Source organism: Zeus faber, assembly GCF_960531495.2.
Source record: "Zeus faber genome assembly, chromosome: 9".
In the NCBI taxonomy this organism is placed as follows: domain Eukaryota; kingdom Metazoa; phylum Chordata; class Actinopteri; order Zeiformes; family Zeidae; genus Zeus; species Zeus faber.
The window spans coordinates 17,500,629-17,525,719 of record NC_137197.1 but is presented as its reverse complement, the minus strand read 5'-3'; the positions used below and the strand labels follow the sequence as shown (position 1 = coordinate 17,525,719).

At 43.4% G+C, this 25,091-nt stretch overlaps 1 protein-coding gene across 1 annotated transcript; it reads left to right on the top strand.

Annotated features, from left to right (window-relative positions):
- Positions 1-3,327: 3,327 nt before the first annotated feature.
- Positions 3,328-24,515, top strand: ptgir (prostaglandin I2 receptor; the record flags this gene model as incomplete). The annotated part of the gene is made up of 2 exons (XM_080006645.1): positions 3,328-4,149; positions 24,240-24,515. 2 exons carry the CDS (start codon positions 3,328-3,330, stop codon positions 24,513-24,515), a joined length of 1,098 nt encoding a protein of 365 aa, XP_079862771.1.
- Between the last annotated feature and the right edge of the window lie 576 nt (positions 24,516-25,091).

The following is a 25,091-nucleotide window of genomic DNA, read 5'->3' as shown; positions in this document are numbered from 1 at the left end:
GGTTACTTCACTGAAAGGTCATGGCCTATCAGGAAACGAATGTACTTGTCAGAAACTTTAAAAATATATTTCATTAAGTTGGTGGACATACAGTACTTTAAGCCTTTTATAATTGGATGTTTTATTTGATTTGCTGTATGCACCGTCATTACTTTTACTTTACTTTATTAACTTTTTTTTTTTTGAAAGGCCAAACCTCAAACCAATGCAGACTTCTGTATGAAGTAGGTAGTACTCATCCAGTGACCTGTCTGTGGGAAACATGTCGTGACAGTGGATCCAGATGAAAAAGACGATAAAAAGCGCATTCTTTATCTGAAAGAAGCTCCCAGCCCCACACCTGGTGGTGATTCATACCCATCGATCAGCCTACAGCAATATTGTGAGCTAAACAGCATAACTTGGGCTATTTCCGATTAACTTCAGGTTTTTTCCAGACCTTAAAATGCCTATGCACTATCTAATACAAAGCCAGTTTCTGTACCATTTAAATTCAAATAACAAAAGCATATTTTTCTACTACAAAAGGCCATTGCACGAGCTATAGCTTTGATTTTTTCTAACTTCCTTCATAGGATTTGAAATGTCATGAAATCTCACATCCTATGATATATGTATGTTATGAGGTTATATCTATTAAGCCTGATATCATCGAAATCCTGCAAAAAAAGCAATGCAATGACCAAAACCTTCCAATTTTGATTGATTGAGGGGATTCTGAGCTTTGAGACCAAGGGGTGAAAGGTCAAATTTTTTTTGCGAGATAACCAATAACAGTATGGCTTCATTATCTGTGCAGGTTGAAATATATATATATATATATATATATATATATATATATATATATATATATATATATATATATATATATACAAAAAACAAAAACAGCTTGGCCCTTTTTAACAGCTATTTTGTGACGCATTTCTTCTTATTTATTTCATGCTATTTATTTCTCCTTTTTATTTCTCCTTATTTATTCCTTCCTATGTATTTCTCTTATTAATTTCTCCTGATTATTTCTTCTTATTTATTTATTCGTATTTATTTCACCTTATTTATTTCTCCTTGTTTATTTCTCCTTTTTTTTAAATTTCTTCTTATTTATTTCTCTTCATTTAATTCCCCTTATTTATTTCTTCTAGCGTCCAGGCCCATAAACCTCCTGAGAAAATACGATAAGAGGAAATAATAAGAGGAAAGCTGCAGCACGAAATACATTTTTTTTTTCTCAGAGAATCTCCCAGAACATTTTTGTTAATTTATAAATTATTTATACATTTATTTAAAAATAATTTGACCGATGGGCGGCGCTGCACTACCCTCTGCACTGCAGCCCCAGAAAGAGGTCCAACATGCTTCACTGTTGTTGTTGTTGTTGTTATTGTTGTTGTTGTTGTTGTTGTTGTTGTTGTTGTTGTTTTGTTGCTGTTTTGTGTTTTGTGATTGAGTGAAGCCTAGTGAAAATCATTTTGATAACGTAAAGATTAATCATGAGACGGATCATTAAGAAATAACCGCTCGATATGTCCTGAGGGGGAAGGTGACGGTTGGTGACGTTTACTGCAATTTACAGGCTGTTGCGATAAACATTTTCTGCAACATAGTCTTATTATAAGATATATTGTATAATAATTATAACTCCTCTTCTTCTTCTTCTTCTTCTTCTTCTTCTTCTTCTTCTTCTTCTTCTTCTTCTTCTTCTTCTTCTTCTTATTATTATTATTATCATAGCAACCATTATTAATAATAGCAAGCTTATTAATAAGTATTGTCATTATGAATAATGTATTATAGTTATGAACAACAATAATAATAATAATAACCTAAACTGACTTCCAGCAGACAACTTTCCATTTTGTTTTGTTTTTACTAACGTTTGTTCATCTGCGGTTCACACGGAAAGCCCCTGTTGATTGTGACGGGGCATTTAAAAGCGCGTATAATAGTGTGTAAACCTGTAGTGTGTGTGTGTGTGTGTGTGTGTGTGTGTGCGTGTGCGTGTGCGTGTGTGTGTGTGTGTGTCTGTAAATAGGAGGAGACCGTCCGGACACAATGAGACTGTCCATCTAATAATCTCTTATTGTCACCGCGTCCTACATGCCTCGAATTACTAGCAGACGCAACTCTCGAGAACGTGGGACCACCTCGCTCCAAGAGGGAGGATCCAAATCGATGAGTGAACACAAACACACGCACGCACACACACGCACACGCACACACACACACACACACACACACACACACACTAGAAGTGCTCCTAGTGCAGAGAGGCAGGTCCCGAGGAGCCATTGATCGCACACGCTTGTTCCTGTTCAACTGAAGGATTGCCAAGCAGGAATATAAAACGGTGTTTGCTTTAGAGTGAAGTGGATTTCCAGTCGTCCCGGTGCTGCTGCCTGTATAGGTGAGTGGTATTAAGGCTGCAATAAAGACAGGGTTTCCGCAGCTGATTTAAAAAAATAAATAAAATAAAACTCTCAAAATGCCAAATTCTTTAAATAGTGTTTAAATTGAAATGAATGACAGTTAGCTAGTTTCAGAATACACGTTTTTTTTTCTTATTTTTTGTGTCTAATTAAATTAAATTTCATGTACTGTAATCAAATTAAATGACGTTTAATTTGATTACGAGTAACTTTGTTGGTATAGATACTCGACCATTGCACCTGCGCGCAATGGAAATCCAGGCGCTATAAACAGCGCCTCCCGCGGTCATCCGGAATTCATAGAAAACCCCTTTTACATTCCTGACTCCGGTTCTCATTGAAGTGCGTTGAATAAGCCTCGTGGTGTAGTTTAGTTTCGACCCAGATAGACACCGATAAAAACTGCAATGCTTTGTCGAATAGGAGGGAGATTATCTGTGCAAATTTCAGTCTCAAACTTTGCTGAAATGTTTCCTGTAAATCGGTTCAAAAGTATTAAATGTAATTCAGATAAGAACGCCCTTGCTGGATGGACTCCTTTGTGTGTCATTTGATGATTATTTTACATTATTTATTTTCAATGAGATTATTAAGCCTGCATCAGAAGTTTTAAATATGAAATGTGCTGCTCCACAGGAACCTTTTCTGCCCCAGGAGTGTAAGGGGAGGGGGAAAAAAAAAGAGTAACCCATGGAAGAGAACATCCACTGAAATATGCTTTCATTCAACGCGGCCTCATGGATCTCCGCAAGCATCCACATATTTTTTCGTTCCAGACGTTGGCGCGGGGAGGTCTGAACATTCTTCTGTTGTCGTTAGGCAACACCGTGCTGCCGCACCGCACACACTGAGGTCGGATATTCCCTTTTTCAGAGTAAAAAAACAAACAAACAAAAAAAAAATGTTCCCGAACACATCCTGTGACAACATAACTATCGTGACTGTGGAGGGCAAACCCGGGGTCAGTATCTTCATGTTTGTGGCCGGCGTGGTGGGCAACCTCCTCGCTCTCCTGATCCTGGGAATGCACCAGAAGGAGCGGCGCACCAAGTCGTCCGCCTTCTGTATTCTGGTGACTGGCCTGGCCCTCACAGACCTCCTGGGCACGTGCCTCCTCAGCCCGCCTGTCTTTGTGTGTTACGGCCGGCAGCTCTCCCTGATAGGCCTGACGGGGGACCACCGGCTCTGCGACCTCTTCGCCTTCGCCATGACGTTCTTCGGTCTGGCACCCATGCTCATTCTGTGTGCCATGGCGGTGGAGCGCTGTCTGGCCATCAGCCACCCTTACCTGTACTCCAAATATGTCCGTGGCAGCTACATCAAGCTCACGCTCTTCTTCATCTACCTGTTCACCTCCGCATTCTGCCTCCTGCCCTTCCTGGGATACGGCCGCCACCGGCAGTACTGCCCCGGCACCTGGTGCTTCATCGACATGGAGGTTCTCGATGAGGAGGACGGCGGGCAGGTGCTGGCCTTCTCGCTCACCTACTCCTCGCTCATGGCCCTGCTGATCGTGGCCGTGTTCCTGTGCAACGGCTCGGTGATCGTCAGCCTGTGCCAGATGCACAGGAGCCAGGTGATCCGACGCGGCTCGGTCGGATCGGTGGGGAGGAAGAGGAAGATGAGCCTGGCCTGGTTCGGACACGGGGAGGAGGAGATGGACCACCTGGTGCTGCTCGCACTCATGACGCTCATCTTCGTGGTCTGCTCCCTGCCACTCACCGTGAGTCCGCTCCTACATCACATCACTTCACGTCATGCAAGAAGTACATTTTGTTGTATAGCCGTCAAACCAACTCTTTATTGCATCATAGTAAAAAGGAAGGAGATCCTTACGAGAAAGGTTGGATAGAAATAAAGGGTGGCTAGAGATCCTTAACAGATAGAGGAGCAGAACAGATAAGGGGGTAGAGATCCTTATGAGATAGAGGCAGAGATAGAGAAGAGTTCAAGGGGGGCGGAAATCTCGTAAGGATCTGATGTTCTGCCAATTCGGCTTGCTGTTGTGTGTGTCTCTTCGTGAATTGCTATTTTCACCCTGTATTTACCATCCTGATGTACAACGGCCGCTGATAGCACCATGAATTGCACGTCAATTTGGGACCCTGTCCTGTATCCAAGCGTCGGATTTCGCAAAAGATATTGCCAATTGCTGACGATACGCCAGAAAAAACACGGCCATAATTTTTTGCTGCTGGGTGCAATTTGCCCTTGTTTTGCAGCATCTGATGGGGATGGTAGCTCAGGCGGTAGAGCTGGTGGTCTAGTGATCTAAAGTTCAATCCCATGCTCCTCCTGCTAGCATGCTGTAGTGTCCTTGAGCAAGACACTTAACCCCTAATTGCTCCTGATGGCTGCGTCTGTCGGTGTTTGAACAATTGTAAGTCGCTTCGGATAAAAGCGTCTGCTAAATGTAATGTAAATGATCACAATCATCCATGTAGCAAAGTAAATAAGGGCAATTGTCCGGTGCTCGAGGGGGGAGTTCCAGGGAGTTCCAGTTCCAACAGGGATTTGGCGATCAGACGCTTAACAGGGAGATGCTTTTGGGATACCCTGTTGGGAATCTCAACGTGCAGTCCGATCACAAAATCCCTGTTGCGTGTCGTCAATTGGCCCCTCGCCGGCTCGAAAAGGTTTTTGTTTTTCCATCCTTGTGCAAATCTGCACATGTCAATGAAGCGGAGTTCCAGTCGGTGTCGCAAAAAGGCCGTTCGACTGGAGCAAAGTTCACTGAATTAGAATCCAGCAAGGAATGGGGAGCGTCTCCTGACCTCCTATGAGACTCCTGCTCCAGGGAGGGGTTACCTCCGCTGTTGCATAATCTTTATTTACATCTCGGGCCAAACTGACAGTGCAGCCATTGAGCTCCTTTTTTGTTTGTGCTGTGTCTCTCTCCCCTCCCTGTCCCCGTCGTCCTCATTAATCAAAAAAGAAAAGGCGTGCGCGCAAATGCCTGGGGTTCCTCTTTTGCCAAATGTGTGTGTTTGCCTTTGCAGCCCGGCCCTTTACCTGCAGCAGGAGCTATGAGGTTGGGCCGCGATCTGGCAACCTTCCACGTGCACCGTATCCCAATTTGACATCAGAACTTTTCCTTTTTGAGGACTTCAAACGTGCAGAATGAAATGAGTTATTAAAATAAGGTCTGACACGGAATATTATTCCGGTGAGTTGTTGCTGCCCAACATATCAGGTCGGCATAATCGTTTTACCGTGATTTATTGATCCATAGCCTTCCAAGAATTGACACGTATACTTCTGTTACATAATATACCAGTATATTGTTATTAGAAATGAATGAGGGGATTTTCTGTATTCATTTGGCATCAAATAAGTCAAATCTTCAGCCCACAGACACAGCTTTTGATTAGTTCATCAGATAAGGAACCCGACTGACTGATTACTTATGGAAGTGGGTAGTTTCACATGCTTGTAGTCACTGAAAGTAAAACTAGGCCTTCAGGAAACCGTGAGCCGAGTTTCCCCCAAATGTGCATATACTTTCCGAAGACTTACAGCGTGCACTCTCGTGCAGCATTAAAAGCAAAACAAAAAAAACAAACCTTGGTGGAATTTGGTCACCGATGGAAGAACAGTTTGAAAGATGCCGCAATGTAATTCACTCGGGAATCAATACTTTTTCCTGAATTTTGCACTCGCCCCCCAAAAAACAGTTTTATTTCAGTTATAGAAAGCAGCTTGTCCGCAAGTTTTTGACCAGAAATAATAATTGAAAAAAAGGAATTCATACATTCGTCTTCATAGATTGAAGATCCAGTGGTACTTATGGAAAATCACACCCCTATATCAAGACATCTGTTATTGGGTTAAGAGTGACTCATGTTACAGCTCAGTCTGCGTGTCTGGCCTCCGCCGGCGTCACTTTGTGGTTGTGTGACTATTTGGTTTTACTTAGGAGATGGGATGAGCTAAGAGTAATTAAAGTACATTTGGGAAGTGCATCAATGTGCTTTCTCCTCGTGACAATTGAACCTGGCTAGTTAGGAACCGGCTTGGTGCCTCCGACGTTCCCCGACGCCCCGGAAGTCTCCGTGTACACGACTATGACTGTCGAAAGGCACGTTCGAATTCGGCTTCTCTCGTGGCGGCGCCACTTCGCACATCATCCCTGGGCCCGCAGACAGAGCCGCGACCTGGTGTTTCTCCATCTCCGCCAAAGTCGCGCACGGCAAGGTTGTGGAGCGGTATCCTCGTTCGTGCACAGAGCTGTTCGCGCAGGCGCGCCACTGTGTTTTAAGAGACAAAGAGCGGAGTGTAACCGTATACGGCCAGGCTGCGAAGAATAGACCCGACCTTTATAATCTTTAGAATTTTGGTTTTCATCAGGAGAGAGAGAGAGAGAGAGAGAGAGAGAGAGAGAGAGAGAGAGAGAGAGAGAGAGAGAGAGAGAGAGAGAGAGAGAGAGAGAGAGAGAGAGAGAGAGAGAGAGAGAGAGAGAGAGAGAGAGAGAGAGAGAGAGAGAGAGAGAGAGAGAGAGAGAGAGAGAGAGAGAGGAACCGGACGGAATTTACCGTGGGTTTTGTTTCAGTGCAAATAGGAAAGATGAGAGGTCTGCCTGTATAGACGGCACAAGTCTAGTTGCGACGAGCCGTGTTATCTAAACGGTCTTGTTCCGAAGCCAAACATGACGTCTCAAAGGGGGAGCACCTATCTGCTCTCCGGTTTTTGAGGTGGGACTTTGAACTGCAAGTTTGGTTTTGTTCATAAAAGGGATGAGAGATCATCTCATTTGGTCCTTCATCATTAAATGTGGTGACTCGTCTGGGGGGAAAAATTTAATTGAGTGAGAATATCAATATATGATGTCACTTGCCTGGGTTTTTGAACCAGTTCTAACGCCCCTTTCTTGAGAAGAAGAATCACTTGATATGGGCATTTGATTATTTCATCACCACGGACATCAATGATAGATGGAGTGTAGGGAAGCGATCAAGGCGTTATAAAATTCAAATGTAACTGCCCGTGATCGTAAATGTTCCCCTCATGGGGGAAAAAAATAAAAATAAAGTTTGATTTGTTTGTTGTTTGGCTTGGTTCATGACACACATTCTGTGTGGTTGCTGTTTAACATTTTAACGTCCAGGCTACATTTATCTCTTTGCTACTTTAAGTACAGTCGGTCCAAATACCTCTTATTAAAATGAAATAAATCAAAGGATAAAACAATCGACATGGAGAACCTGGACGCCGGAAAATGGGACTGGAAACAAAATTGTTTTCCACACGCCGTTCCAGAAACATGCGTGATTAATTTACGGTAGCGAGCTTCTACTGACAATCGTTTAGAACAGGGGTTGGGAACCTATGGCTCGCGAGCCAATTATGCCTCTTTCGATGACGGTATATGACTCGCAGACAATTTTGAGCTAAAATTTTTCATCACAATTAACAAGTAATAAATAATTATTCTGTGTCATTTTAAAGTAAAACAGGTAAAAGAGATTACAATTTAGAATTCAAAATATAAATGTGGCGGACAAAGGGGCGTACTCAAGCACCGGCTGAGGACCACAGAAAGACTCCAGGGCCTTTTTCTCGGCGCCCTGCCCGTCCTGGGTCTCTGCTCAGGCGCCACTTGTGGGAGTCTCTGCCCACAGGTGAGGGTTTAGGGAGGGAGACGGAGTCTTTCTGGCCGTGGTGCGCCGACATGGCGAGAGTTTTATTTTTCACTTCAATATGCGGCACGCAGGCCACAATTATATATATCACTGAGGATTATTATAATAATTGTGGATAATAATGATCCTCTTGGATCCCGTCACATACCACACAATGCAGCGTGTGAGTATTGCCGTGTTGCCCAATGTATGGCTCTGCATACGCATGTGAGCAGTCTTTCTCGCATCTGAGAAACATTAAGAGCAACCTACGCTCACGTTTAACTGATGGAAGCCTCAATGCAGCATGAAGCTTAACCTCACTACGTATGAAGCAGACTACAAGGTCATCAGCAAAACCATGCAGCACCAGAAGTTGCATTAATGGTAAAAAGTATTTCATTTACTATTGGTTACCTACAGTATAACAACAATATTAAGAAGAATAAAGAGAAATGTATTATATATAGCGCTTTTTTAAGTACTCAGACATGTGTTAAAAATGTATGCCTCACTTAAAAAATGCACGCATTAAGTTGCATTCAATTTTATTAAATATTATATGGCTCACAAGGAAATACATTTAGAAATATTTGGCTTTTATGGCTCTCCCAGCCAAAATGATTCCCGACCCCTGGTTTAGAAAGAAAACAATGCTGGTATAGTTCAAAAGCACGTGTGAAACATTTCATGATCAAATTTTTGAAAATTATAATTGCTACACGATTTCACATTTTGTTTTTCAGAGAAATATACCCACGGGTGGTGTCCGTTCAATTTTCGTCTTTTTTATCTTTTGTTTGATTTCCTGCTTTTTTCCCACTTTTGTGAAGACATCGCAAAGAAAAGGGAATGCGGTCAGGATCTGACTGTACATATGTTTAAAAAAACACCCACCCAATAATTACTCTGCAACAGCGTAAAAAGTTCCCTTTTCTGGGGGATCCACGCTGACGGGCGGAGGCTTTTCTGTTAGAGAGAAAACAACTGCCCTTTCCCCTCTTCCTCTTTCTGCTGTCATACTCTGTGCACATACAATCGGGCAGATTGCTCGCCTGTGGCAACAACCCACTCCAGGGACCCCTGGGAGCCGTCATTTCTTACCCGGCTTTTTGTCTTGTTGGTCAATACCAAAAATCCATAAGAGCCGCACTCCTATCATTAGTTTCCCCACAATTGTTACAATTTTAAAACGCAAAAACATGTTTACCATCATTTATACTGGAAATTGAATAAAAAAAACCCCCACTGTTAATTGCCTCCTAGAAGCTGTTTCACCAGCACATTCAGTATAATGAATACACCGCCTCCATATTTGACTGTATTTATGATGTAGACAATAGCAATATTTGCTGACAGCAGTTCTGTGAAGCATGTCCGAGTTCATGTATCTCGACGTATCGACGTCCTTGGTTGACGTTTAAGCTTTTAGATTGTACAGATCCCGGGTATAACTCCAAATGTGCCGTCATCAGCGGCGGCTGATATCGACGTGTTTCTGTAGGATTGAAAGTCCGCCGCTGGTCACCGGAGTGATACGATAAGAGGAGACGCATGGTGGAGCGTCACCCCTACGGTTTTTACCGCCGCTTTTATTGGTGTCAACGTCTTTACGAGTGCGAGACCGGTAGCTGTAATACAATAACGGACGACGGGCACCAGGTGTAAGACGACCCGGCGGGGCGTGGCACTCATCCATTTACAGTTGAGAAATGTTCTCTTTTGAGACATACCGTCCCTGGCTTTGCTTTTTTTTTTTTTGAATCTCGCATGTGTCCTGGCGCACGTGATGCTCCGGGCACAGGCGAGAGATAACCTCATTGTCACGTTACTGCAAGGGAAGGAGCATCGCCTGCTTATGGGGGAGCTGGCTTTGTGAACCCAAACAATGACACGGAACCTCTGAGGCAGATCGCGGAGCGTAGTGAGACGCTTGATAACACGGTCGCATTTAATGAAGCGCACACCAACGCACTCGCAGTCGCATAGCCTGGTGTTTCCTTCCTTCTCCTTTGTGCTTTCGTGACGGTAGTCCCTGCGCCCCACCGCCCTGTTTTTATTAACCCCAGCCCTAACTGTTTAGCTCCGGCTCGACGCGCACCCTTTTCTACTTAGTCTTGATTCCAAACGCATGTCGTACACTGCGAGGGGGAAAAGCCAGAGTAACGCTAAATTTCCCCGAGGTAAGGCTGCGTACCGGATTGAACGATTCTTTAAATGCGATCTGTCTTGGTGTTTTTTCTTTTTGAGTTATCTGGAGCCCAGAGCCCTCCAATTATCCGCCGTCCTAATGTGATTTGGGGAATTGCCCCAGTGTGTCTGTGCAGCGCACATTTGCGAAACGATGAGAGGCGGACAAGGGTCCGTAGTTAACCTGAAGTTACAGAGTGTGTCCACAGGTGGAAAAAGTGGAAGATCAGAGACATCTGAACCACCTGGGATGGAAACCAATGTCTTCCTCTACTTCCTTACTGAGTGTTACAGTGGTACTTTGACTTACGAGTTTAATTTGTTCCGTGACAGAGCTCGTAATTCAATCTGCTCGTATAGCAAATCAGTTTTCCCCATTGAAATTAATTGAAATGCCATCAATCTGTTCCAGCCCCCAAAAAACCACCCCAATTTTTTTTGTTACGTGTTTTTAAATAAGGAAAATTTATTTATAAATGACATAAAAACATAATAAAACGCTATCACGCTATCTCCTGCGAGCTGCTTCTCCGTCAACCACACCAACAGCAGATGCTCCATCTTTTCATGGACAGCGGTCCTCAGCGTAGACATTATTTTAACGCCCTTGGCTGATGTAATACCCTTTATTGTCTCCTTCTGCTTCAGTATGGTACATATCGTAGAAGGACTACGCTTGTACTGCCTCGCCAATTCCATCACACGCACACCTCGCTCATGTTTTTCTATGATTTCATGCTTTAATTCAATCGACATCATCCGCTTCTTCTTCTCAGCACTTACTCTCTCCGGACCCTTGGTTAGAATGTTGGGGCAAAATAACTGCACAAAAAAGCACAAATCGCGAGCACAAAACACAAAAGGGATGCTTCCACGCTCGGGTAACCACGTGAAGTGAAGGAGTGAGCAGCGGCGTAGCTGAAGCTCGCTCCTTGTAACTCACATTTTTGCTCGCAAATCAATACAAAAAATCGACGGAACGACGGCTCGTAACTCGGAAAACTCGTATGTGAGTACGCCCGTAACTCAAGGTAGCACTGCACACCGCACACATCCTCCTCCTCGGCACCAGGTCTGAGTGCTTTGTTTGATGCAGAATTTGGGTTCAAAATGCTGTGAAATCCCTCGAATCGAGTTAAAATGCGCTGCGGATTAGACAGAGGCACGCCCCCCGAATCACACAATATTCCAGTTGGAATGCTGGTCCCTTTTTTTTTTTTTTTTCATTTCATTATGCTTTCACTTTCACAAAATGAAATCCAGATTTTCAGTTGTGACACCAAAAGGTACAAGGCGGAACGAGAGAAGGAGAGAGGAGCGGTAAAGTCGAAAAGAATTAACCGATAAGACCGATAAGCCGCAGGGTTTAACTGCGCACACAGCTCAGTTTGTGAAAGCAGCACTCTACGGGTGGACGATACGCGCACTTTCCTATCGGGGATGAAAGGATGCCTTTATGTCTCGGTTGACACACTGTGGGTTTGGGCAAAAATTGAGAAATGAACTCTTGAGAAATGAACACGACACACGAGAAATGAATTGAATGTTCCGGGGAGAGAGCTTTTACGCCACGACGACGGTGAGGACTCTCCTGTTTTGGTGATTGGTGTCTTTATAGGCGTCATGTTTCGCTATCCTGCAAAAACTTTTTTTTTTGCTCTTTCTTCCGGCGATTTTTGAAAAGGAAACCTTGGTCTTGAGTGGAATCCATCGCGTACACGGCAACACTATTGAAGTTTACTCACACTTTGGAAAAAACACATACACACATATATTTTCAACACCTCAACGGCCTTCTTATGTTGTCAGTTCTAACTTAAGAAGAAACCATGACTTAGGAAATAAGATACAGCAATTTACCTTTAGCGTGTGTGTGTGTGTGTGTGTGTGTGTGTGTGTGTGTGTGTGTGTGTGTGTGTGTGTGTGTGTGTGTGTGTGTGTGTGTGTGTGTGTGTGTGTGTGTGTGAACGATATTAGATATCTTGACAAATATCTTCAATAAAGCCCATGTGAAATAGTTTAAATAGTCATCTATTGACCTTGTTTCCCGGCCGCTCTTTATTTCAGGGATTATTCATTGTGTTTGTGTTTAAGAATCTGGAGGGCATTGTGTATAAAAAGTGGGGGGGGGACTGAAAGAAATGTTTGTCATATTTCCCTGGAGAAAGTCGACATCTTGCCTCTGAGAAATGAAACAATTTACTACAAGAAAATGGGGAGGAAAAAAACAACACCTGAGACTCATGATTCATGAGTCATGATTCATAGCTTACATGAAGAAAAACAAAACATGAAAACCAATGATGAAATTAATAAGTGTCAATATTATTATTAGTAGTTAATATTATTTGCTTATATTATAATTTATTGTATAATATTGAACATTTACCCATTTTTACTTATTGTTGTATTACAATGCCAATTACATTTAGTTAAAGTTAAAGCAACGAGTCTTGTTTTCTTACAGTATGTCCTCCAGGTTCTGGGTTAGGATCCCAAATCTTGCGGTCAGGGAAAGAATCCCCAGTAGCACACCGTACCACTTGCCAACAGCTTTCGACGCGTACGATCATAAAAGTTGGTCAACACACACACACACACACACAGCGGTCAAATAAAACACCCGCACGTCAAACAGACGATCAGGAGGCAAGAGTGTGAGGGTTATCTGCTAAAGTCAACATCGAATTTAATGTATGTCTGCACAGACTGCGCTGCTATCATGGCGCGCACATATTCACAAGATAAGATAAGATAAGATAATTCTTTATTGATCCCTCGGGGGGAAATTCAGGCGTTAGGGCAGCAGAAGGTGACAGGACGGTGCAGGACGAAAAAGGGATCAAAATGAAATAAAATCCATATGTACACATCCGTAAACAGTACTCAACAGGTAGTAGCACTTGTACTAACTTATCTGACAGGTGGCAGGTGCGGGTATGTTACATAAAGGGTCGGTTCCTCCAATGGTTCTTAAAACGTCCTGCGTTGCGAAAATGTCTTGTTTGTACAAATCATAGTTCCCAAGGTTTTGTATAAGGTGGCGCGAGTTACAGTTTTCTCCAGGTTTTTTTCCTTTTAAAGCCCCGGCTTGAGCTCTCCGTCTGGATGTCGTATTCGCAAGTGGCTGGAGGGGGGAATGAGTTCCGAAGAGACTCAGCTTTTCATGACAGTTTTTCACTCATTTCCACGCCAAACGGAGATCGATCTCGATCAAACTTGGAACGCCAGGACGTCTGAAACGTCCCGGTACTAACGAGACCTCGACCCTGTCTGTGTGTACTCCCGTTATATGTTTCGGATACTTTTCGCCCGAAAAACGTCAAGATTAAAATGAAAAAAATGCGGAGCAATGACAGTAGGGACGGGCTGGACCCATCATAATAATAATAATAATTATTATTATTAATAATAATAATAATAATAATAATAATAATAATAATAATAATAATAATATCGTTATTACTGCAGAGCCCACAGTGGCCACTACATTCTCCAAATCTGTCACCCGCTGTGGCCGTTTTGGCATAAAATGTCATTCGTACATTTAATTACCGTATTTTCCGGACTATAGAGCGCACCTGTATATAAGCCGCATCTGTTCTATTTAAAAAAAAAAAGAGATATACAAGCCGCACCGGGCTATAAGCCGCAGATATCTATGTTGAAAAATTAGATATTTACTGCATGTACAGAACCATTTTGAACTGTAAATGTACATGTATGTACCTGAACAGATTCTTTCCGAACAGTGCCTTTTAACACGGCAGCAACTTTGCTGATTAAAACGGAACAGAACCAAGAGAAAAAAAACGGCATTTATTTACCTTCATTTCTCCTGTGTTTGAAACCACAAGTCACTTTAATCATCTTCGCTGAAACCCATGAAGTCGTCTTCTTCAGTGTCGGAGTTGAACAGCCTCAGAAGCGCTTCGTCACATCCGTCTCCATCAGTCTCGCTCTCCGTGTCACCGTCATCCCCCGGTGAAGTTGACTCTGAAGGTGCGCCGCTCTCTTCGCGTAGCAGTCCAGCCTTTCGGAACCCGTTGGTGATGGTGGATTTTTTCACAGCACTCCACGCTGTTAGGGTCCACTGACAGACATCAGAAAAAGATGCTTTTCGCATGCGGCCAGTTTTTGTGAATGACTTCTCACCACCTGTCATCCAAGCCTCCCACTCAACCCGGAGTGCAGCTTTAAATGCCCGATTCACACTGATGTCAAGCGGCTGCAAATACTTTGTTGTACCTCCAGGAATCACAGCTGGAAAGGAGTTTGTTTTCTTGATTGCTGCTTTCACAGAATCTGTAATGTGGGCCCTCATGCGATCCAAAACAAGCAGTGCTTTTTTTCCGGTGAAAAAATCCTCCTGGGCGCTTGCCGTAGCACTCCGTTAACCATTCCTTAATTAGGCCTTCCATCATCCACCCTTTGGTGTTAACTTTGACCACTATGCCTTTCGGGAGTTGTTCTTTCGGCATAGTTATGCGCTTAAAAATCACCAGTGGTGGAAGTTTCTGTCCGGATGCCGTACATGCCAGAACGCAGGTGAAGTGCGTCCTCTCGTGACCTGTTGTTTTCAACAACACGGATGATGCGCCTGTCTTATTAACAGTCCTGGTCAGAGGCAGATCAAACGTCCAAGGTACTTCATCCATATTTATGATGTCGTCTGGTACGATGGAGTGTTCTTGTATCTTTGTTTCAACGAATTTGTGGAAGTTTTCAACTTTTTCCTGATAGTCAGGGGGAAGTTGCTGACAGAGAGTGGTCCGTGCCCAGATGGACAGGTTTTTACGTCTCATAAATCTGAAACACCATGACGGCCCAGCTTTGAAATCTTCAATATTCATTTCGCGGGCGATTGTTTTAGCTTTCAGTCGGATCTGTACAGTGGATACACCTCGGCCACCTGCTCTCTGTGTGTTCACCCAGTCCTCCAGGACAGTTTCAAGTTCAGGCCACCTGCTTTTATGTCCTCTGAAAGCTTTTCTCGACTTTTGGCATTGCATGAGCTCTTCCCGCTGCCACCTCCAACGTCTCACCATAGATTCATTGATTCTTAGCTTGCGTGCTGCAGCGCGGTTTCCTTCCTGGATAGCAAGATCGATGGCCTTCAACTTAAAACTTGCATCATACGAACTTCTTCGTGTGGGTTCCATGATGAAGGGGCGAGGATTTGAAAATAATTACCAGTTGGTAATTTATCGTCCGCATTCTATCTGCTAAAGAAAAAGTAGCGTATTCTTCTTTGCATTGATTTTTCGTCTATCTTATTTTTGATTCTAATTCCGGTGAGAGCGCCCCTAGCGGTGGAAGAAAAATCCACAGAATAGCCGCACCTTTGTATAAGCCGCATGGTTCAAAACCTAGGAAAAAAGTAGCGGCTTATAGTCCGGAAAATACGGTAATACAAATTGTTGTTTACATATTCACATACAGTTTCCAGTGCTTTGCTGCCTTCATTGTGCTGTTGTTTGTGAGAGGTCATGAAAGCTTGTACGCTTTTAAAAAAAATTCTAAAAATAATGTTAGGAAACAGTGAGCACGGTTTGGTAATTTGTGTGCAAAGATTACTCAACCGTGCCCAAAGATTCGGAAACCGCACTCGCAGATTATCAGACCGTACCCTTGGATTACTATTGCACTCATTTTTCCTGCGTTTGTGGATTTGCAACCCCCTGCGCACGGGTTTTGGCGCATTCACGTCATCGACGACGGATGAAAACCCAACAACGAGGACCGCGTCCCCCCCCCAGTCCCGTTAATAATGATTCATGGGATGCTGTATCATTGTGCATTAGTAATCTGCAGGTACGGTTAGTAATCCGTGCTCACAGTTTCCGAACATTTTTTAATTTTTTTAATTGTAACTTTTTTCCTCCTCATCATGGTGTCGTGGGGGGAAGAACTCGCAGGATAAACAGATTGGCATTTGGGATTTACTTTAAAATGATCTGTATTTATTGTGCATAGTTTGAGGGTGGTGTCTGGGCTCTTACTGCTCATCACTCCCGGCGAGGTGTACAGCAAACAAAGGTGTACTCGATGAGCTTGAAACTGGCCGTTGGATGGGGAACAGGAGAGCCCCGCAGGTGGATGCAGGGGAGGTGGAGGTGCAGCGACACTGCAAGCGAGCAGGCATCAAAGCAGGCAGGCAGGAAGGGACTCCCTGCTGAAATAGGCTGTCCTATTATGGGTGTGGAAGCGTATGCCGCGGTTGAGTGGTATGACACAACTCCCTACGCCTTGACTTTTATTGTGCGTGTAACTTCTTAATTAATTCCAGTAAACACGTAATTTATCATCAGGGTCAAAATCATCTTCAGGCATTGATTTTGTCGAATGGACCTTGGGAGTTCAGAACCACTAAAACCCCAAATATGCAGTTGCCTTGGGAGTTATTTGTTCTTTTTTCATGCAATTGAGTTGCCAGCTCAAGTGAATCATGATCGCCACGCCTGTGACATCAACAAATACTCAAAAACCCAGACACAAGTCCAGCTCAGTCTCAGCTGAGGGAAGCTGAGAGAAGCTGTGACCTTTGGAAATTTTGATGAAACTAGCGAGTGAAACTTGTGTCATTTTACCAAGTCGAGCCCAGCACCTTTTTTTAATTTTTTTATGCAATGAAAACATTGAATAAAAGAAAGAATATTTCAAATTTTTCTAAAACGGATTTTCTAAATCTAAACTGAACTGAACTGGAACCGTCTCAACATCCATGTCGTTCAAATTGACTGGTGCTGCAATCCCTACAAAAGTAATGCCCAATCTCAAAGTGTGTGTGTGTGTGTGTGTGTGTGTGTGTGTGTGTGTGTGTGTGTGTGTGTGTGTGTGTGTGTGTGTGTGTGTGTGTGTGTGTGTGTGTGTGTGTGTGTGTGTGTGTGTGGATAGATATTATACAATACAATATTTCAAAAATGGATGCTTATAGTAATAAAGCACCTCTGTTATTGGCCTTGTGTCCCATGTGTTTGATATATTTTATTTCCAACTGGCCTTGAGTAATAATGATTGCAATCCATTGAAATGTGCAATGTGTGCACCCTTTAATTCCTGCACTACATCATAGATAGATATCGAGAAAGGTGCCGTTTGACAGATTTGGGCATAATAAGACGAGATTATAAGAGCCGGCCAGAAATAATCTTTTTTCTTTTTTTTTACCACACTCTCACTGTGTGAACGCCAAGCAACTTTTATAACTTGTGTTAGAAGGAACCTAGACATGGAGCAATTTCCTCAAACGTCCTCAGTTTCCTTAGATATGTTGTGATACTAGGATGGGTAAAATGCAGAGGACTCATTTCCCCCAGGCGGATTAATAAAAGTATACAAAAAAAACAAACCCACACATATTTGTTGTATTTCTTGGCTCTCAAATCCCACTGCAGTGTGTTAACGTGGTACACACATTTCAATTTGTAGAAATAATGCAGTTCCTCTCCAACGTGTGTGATTTTAGTCCATTAAATCAGAACTGTATTGATTGAGCTAAATAGATAATACACGAGGGCATGTTGTGATTACTGTGTGTGGACTGCATGTCTGTTAGCTGTTATACTCTATTCATATTGTAATATATTGAATTAAGAATGTGTATACCTCCATGCAAACAAAGTGTGCTTGAGAACTATTCAGCCAGCTGGCACCTGTGTCGTACCACAAACATTACCCAATGGACCCAATTAAATGGACGCCATTTGCAACAGGATTCAGTCCCTTTTTTTTTGTTTTGTTTTAACAATGCCTCGGAATCTTTCTTTGTCGAGACTGGACAGCCATATCAGTGTTCATATCAGCTTCCTCGATAAGTCTCTCATATATGATATGAAGTCAAGCAAGTGCAATTATTCTTGTTTAGAACAAAGAAAAATCACATTTTTATGTGTTTGATTATTTATTTTTTATTTTTTTGTTGCCAGAAAAAGAAAACCAATAAAAATCTGCCAAATGTAAAGTATGTGCTAGATAATTGGGGGTATATGCAGTACACCTGGATTTCGACGTTTGGCTTGACTCATTTCTTGACTCAGTCGTTTATTTGTTGAAGAAAAAGCTGAGCCTGCATGCCGTGACTTGTGATGTGTTTTCACATTTGACATCGTGTGATATTCAAAATTCTGCATTCAAGTTGTATTCAAGCAGAATGGATATTAATTTTATTTTAATTTTTTTACCACGCAAATTGAGCTTTTAACTCAGACTTTTTAAAATGGGATTTTGTCATTGGAAATGATGACGAAAGTAAAAATGTAAACACCAAATCCCAATATTTTATTTTGGTTTGTTGTTCGTTTGATTATGCAAATAGATTTGGACCTTTAAACCATAATTCATTGTGTATTAATACAAATAGAATTTAATATGAAACATTCAATACCGAACTTTCTATTTGGCTGACGCTCATTATCAGTGTGAAACAATAAGAAATATAAATGGAGCTTGTTTTATGTAAAGTTAAGTGTTTCTGAAGCTCTTCGGGCGGCTGTGTGCCGGAGATCTGTCTGGCTCCGATATGAAGACGGAAGAAGCGTCTTCCCTTCTCAAATTTCTGATGAATTTAATTTCCCCCTTTTCCCGGTTCATCCGCGATCCGTCCCCCCTCTTGCATCAGACACGTGGCGTCGAGGGGGAAAAAAGTGAGCTAGTGGAGGAGCTGACAGATTGATCACCTTGTAGTTTCGCTCCTGCGTGAGGTCCGGGCGGCGCTCCCGTTTTACAAAGTGAGAATCAATCACTCTGTTAATGAATGGACAATGACAATGGACAAATCAAATCTGTTTAAGCAATAGTGTTTATTTTTAATGCATGGATACCAAAGAAATCCGACTTTGGCCCAACACACTTAAACAGTGTCGGTTTTGGAGAATATCCCCCTGTCCTATCCCAAAAAGCCAGTAGCATGAGCCATATAAAACATCTCAGATTTAAAGAAAAGTGACATTTTCTTTCATGCTGCCCATTAAAAACTGGAATATAGATCATTTGAATTGTTATCTCCGCTAGACCATAAACCGTTCGGTGAAAAGTGAATAGATGGAATAACCTTTTTGAGTGAGTCGCATTCAACCCCCTCGCCCATTGTGCATTTGTTCAACACTTTTCAAAAGCCGCGCACCTCCCCGTGGTTAACTTACATATCGTAGGTTGAGTAATGCAGTCAGGCTTTTATTTTGACCGCCTGGCGGGAAAAGCCAAGTAAGCGTTGCTCACCCTGGTGTGTCGAACATCTTTGGCAACGTTGAAGTTGGGTGTTCACTCGTTCACACCCGCCTCCACTTCCTCCTGGTGTGGGTGCCTTTTTGTGGCTGTCTGGGTTTTTCCGAGGTTTAAAAAAAATGTTCCCGGTCTGAATTTTCCATTTCACTTGAAACCGTCTTTCCGTATCATCCCGCAACCTTCTTCCTGATAGACGTCGTTAGAGGTTATCAGAGATGGTCTTATGTATATGATGCTGTGTCTTGAAGTTCGGCAGTCACGGTTCATTGTGACATTTTAGATTTTTTTGGTTTAGTCTGCGCGGGACACACACCTACACACACGCACGCGCACACACACACACACACACACACACACACACACACACGCACACACACACACAGCTGACATGCTCTAGTCTTATGGCAACTTGTTTCTAGGTGTGTAAATGTGGTCTGTTATTGCTCTTTCGTGAATACATTTGGGGAAAATTCTGACACAAGACCTTATGCTCCCTCAGCCTTTTGGCAGGATAATTCTGGCATCTGTCCTGGGACAAAAACATTCTCTGGATGGAATTTTCTAACCAGCATAACCTCCCTGTAGAAGACACACACACACACACACACACACACACACACACACACACACACACACACACACACACACACACTGCTGTGTGTTAAAGACACACCTGCACACTAATTGTAATATCCTTAGATATTGCATGATCCCTTTGCTGAATGCTAAACAGAAGAAAATGTGCCACATCTCAATTTACACACACACACGCAAAATGTTCTGCAATGTGTGCGTGGGGGTTAGGTGACATTTACATTGCTGCAATGCCTCGTCTGGTCGAATTGACGCCGTGCAGTATTTCATATCTGTTGTAACTTGTATTGAGTCACAAGCTCGTCTTGAGGGCTGGAGGTCGGTCGCTTGTTAATCTGCTCAAAATGTGTTAATGCTCGACAACTTCTTGTTTCAGTGACACATGAGTTACGGTGTTATGGAAACACACATGGCTGCTGTAAGTACATTAGAGTGGTAAAAAAAAAAGATATTAATCTCATATCTGATACTCTAGTTAACCAGCACTTTATTAAAAATGGCCATTCACTGTATTTACGTTGTGCATGGTGTCCTTTAAGGTGTGTATGCCGTTTCTGTTCCCCCTGGCGGGATCCTTTCCCGGTAAGAACCCACTCATCTGGGATTCTCAAGTGGTGAGAGGCAGTTGCGGTGAATGTGATGAAGCAGTGCAGTTAGTGGTCAGTAAACTGTCAATGTGGCTGGACATTCACAGTTAAAAGAGCAGAAAAATATCCCCATCGCCTCGTGACGAAAACAAGACAAAAAGCTCAGATCAAATGGATCAGAAGAAGGAAAGAAAAGAGAGGACACCAGACTCACTCAATCTACTACAATGTAGGGAGTAAGTCCAGCTAACAAACTGCTTGCAAATGAATGTGTTGTAAAATAATACTTTTTGCAAGATCATCTGAGTGATTACAAGATTAGAATCTAAGACTGAAAAGGTATGAAGACGGAACAGCGAAAAAGGAACCCCCTTTCTGGTCTAACTTCTAAAGCCCTTCAACACCATTAGAACATGTAAAACATTGTTACACATGTACAGCAGCACGATACTGTAAAGCTGGTTGTTGTGAGGACTCACAAAATATTTATTATTATTATTCTCAGCTCCTAAACATTCCACAGAAAACACTGCGCAATGTACATAAATAAAGTGTGTGATATCTGTCTGTCTGTCTGTCTGTCTGTCTGTCTGTCTGTCTGTCTGTCTGTCTGTCTGTCTGTCTGTCTGTCTGTATGTCTGTATGTATGCAGTTTCTGTTGGTCTGGTATTTTTTTTCTAAATGCAGTATCTTCTTCTGCTTTGGGCTGCTCCCGTTATGGGTCGCCAAGGAGGATCATCTGCCCCCAATTCCTTCTGCTCTGCGCATAGATTTGTGTTTTTTATTCAAATTGTATTCCTATATACATTTTGATTTTTAGTTGTTAATTCATTTTTTCTTCTTCTTTTTATTTTTGCACTAATTTTTTCTATTTTGCTAAAAAAGCGTTTCACTACAGTACACGCTGTATGTGACGAAAAATAAACCTTTAGAATCTTTGAAGTGCATCACCCTAAAGTGTCTTATCTGGAGCGCTGATAATGCCCGGTACTGGGATGCCCTCACTTATTCCAACCTATTGATCGAAGAGTGAAACAGTATCAGGAAGAGAGATGTGGGACGCGCCTCTAAGACCCGAGATGGAAACTAATGCATAGCTGTAGTCGTCCATTACGCTGCCTGTTTCCTGATAGTTGCAGCAATCAGCTTCAAATGGGTCCTAATGTGTCCAAGCTAAGGTTAAAGTATGGCTTGTACAAGTGTGTGTGTGTGTGTGTGTGTGTGTGTGTGTGTGTGTGTGTGTGTGTGTGTGTGTGTGTGTGTGTGTGTGTGTGTGTGTGTGTGTTTTCTATTTGTAAATGTATAAACATCCGTTTACAAACTTGCATTCGCTCTTTCCTTGGATTTACATTCATGCACACCGCCCGTAACTACGGAGTCTTGTTTGTTTTCATCCATTTCCCTCCGCTTGGCCGTCGTAAATCACCCAAGCCGTAGACACGCAATGTGTAAGCAGAGCCTGACGTCTCATTCGTCTGGGCCAACGGTCGCCGGAGAATGACAGCCAGAGATTTGTGCCCATCTCTGCAGAGCCAGAGAGCCTCCCCGCAGGACCATAAGAGGCAGGGCGGCATGAAGCCACGGGCGCCGAGGCCGGTGGGAGGTGTGCGTCCGCGGGGCAAGACGGGTGCAGGAGGGTCGTTGGTGGGCGCATGTTTCTTCGAAATGTTTCTGGCCGAGATTTCAATGGTGATTGAGGCAAAGGATTAGAGCACGGAGAGACTAATGCATTTTTCATTGGGTTTGTTAGTGTGTTATATGCAACCACGATTCATTTCCTATTTCCGATATGTAATACAAAATTGTTGCAAGCGACCAGGCTTTTTTCCTTGGCCGTGAGCCAAAGCTGTTAGAGGCAAAGGGAGGTTTGAGAGCGGGTTGTCAGGGGTTGGTTTCGGCGTGCGATCTTTGACTGTGTGTAACGGTGCCTTTTCTGACCCCTATAGCAAAATCGAGGCGATGAAGATAGAAGAGGCAATTAAATGAAGAGAAATTGAGGGGGGAAAAATAAAAAAAAGTTTTACTGGATCACTCCCGATTAAAAGGTTGTTGGTAGCATACTACAAATAAAAGACAGAACTTCACAAAAAAAAAAAGAAAGGGAACAACAACGTTGCGGACAGTCAACCCCGAAACGAAGCGACTGGATAATGAATGTGAACCGGTAAAAACTGTTGAATCCCGGCCTCGGATGTGATCAACAACAGCTCAGCTCAGCGTATGATGTTTGAACTACAGACAGATGGAGGTTCAGTCAACCGCCGGCGAACTGGTGAATAGTTCACTGCTTGTTTTCAGTCTTGTTTAGAATGTTCATGCGCTTCATTTTGTGGCCTGAGCAAAACAGACTCGCGCACGCACACACACACACACACACACACAGACACACACACACACACACACACACACACACACACACATGTTCTACAAATTGGCATACAACAGCAATTCTAACTCTGTTGTGCAACTCTAGAAATTTGGGCCCAAGACATCACTTCCCTAAAAACAATCAGATTTAATTTAATTCCTGTCAAATAAGGATGGTGGCGCATTGAAGGCTACACTCTCCTGCTGTTGCGGCAAGGATTAAACATGGTAATCCCAATGTTTTTTTTGTAATGCAAGACACACGCGTGCGCACGCACGCACACACACACACACACACACACACACACACACACTCAGGCCGGCCACATCCAGTCCGAGCAGCGTCTGCTTTAGCTCTTCGCCGCTGATTTCACTCTTGCTCGGGCTCATTAGTTTTCTCTCCCCAGGCCCTGGCAACAGGGAAACATTTACCACAGGGTACAATAACACTCAATCACACCGTGCCATTAATAAGGCCGCTGTTTGTTGCATGTGTTATGGAGAAAACAGGGCGACTGTTGATAGAGTGGAGGAACAAGGTGAACAAACGCTGTCCCTCAGCCAGAGGCCGCTCGCGTCCGTCTCGGACCGCCCCGCGTGGACGCTCATACCCCGAACGCTCTTTCTGCGTCGGCCATTGAGGCTCCTTCGAACACCATATTCGCCAGGTATATCGGTGTTTTATGCAAATTAACCACCCAACACATGTGGTGGTAGAAAATGCCTCGGTTCCTAAATATCACCTACATTAAAAGCAATGGTCATTTCAAGGGGTCAGACCAAAGCATAAACTTCCTGTTTCACCAGAACCATTGTGTAACACAGATTATCTGGAAAAAATAAAAATAAGAGCCTACAATAGAATCATGTGATGACCCTTTAGGGAGAAGGAAACATCTGTTTTTTGGCAGATTGGATAACATGCGTGGTGATTGGTGCGGAGAGCTGGAAAACAATCTGAGGTTCTAACGATGTGGAGCGCTCTTTCAACGTCTTCGATCAGCGTTTTGGATCTACGCCTGGGGCAGGGGTAGCGTTTTTCAAGACGCTGGTCAGAAAGGGGCTTGATCTACTCCAGATAGGAAATGATTAAAGAGCAAGCTGATTCATACATCTGTTACCCCCCCCCCACCTCTTTCTTCCTGCTTCACTCTACCTTTAACGCTCATTCTCAATCAATACGGCACGAGTGTTATTAGTGACCCTGACCCGTCGTCTCGGTCTCGTTTCAGATCGCGGGCTTCATCAACGCGGTCCACCCGTTCGCCGACGACCAGGAGAACCTGAGGGCGTTCCGTCTCTACGCCCTGAACCCCATCGTGGACCCCTGGGTCTTCATCATCTGCCGCAAGTCGGTGTTCCGCCACATGCTCTCCCTCCTCACCTGCCGCTTCATCCGGGGCGGCGTGAAGGGCCCCCGCCACTGCGCTCTGAGCGCCACCCCGCAGGACAGCGCCCAGCACGGTTCCGCGGACGGCCGCGTCCCGCAGCCCAAGCTGTCACCCTGAGGAACGAGCTCGGAGTCGAAGCCCCGCGTGTGTTTACAACATTATAATAGAGGAAAAAAACGATAGCAAATATTACAGTTTTGTCTTCATTTCAGGGTGCCTCATTCTGAAGCATCTAGATGTTGGACACTAAATTAACTACATTTAAGTTTAACCAATGTATGAGGTACCCAAGGGGACTTGAAACTAATGGACTGTAAATTTCATGAGATCTCCTACAAACCCAGTGATAGTCTGTAGAATATATAGTAATATATATGTAGACGCAAGTTATTACCCCATACATACAAGAAAAACTGTTTTTGAGATCGCATTTTCAACCGCCTTGGCCTTCAGGGCTTCCATACATCATCGACTGATATTCTGCATTTTATTGAAGAACTTTCCTGGTCAAGCCCAGTCCAGTAGCCACGCCTCGAGTTGATAAACAGACTATTTTCCCAAGACTCGTGCAGGAGGAGAACGAGGCAGCACTTTAATTCCATTGATCCAGGACTATTTTTGGATGCAAAAGAAAATGAATTCCTCAAGGTACACAATGAATCATGTCCATAAACTGATAATGCTGTCAAGTAT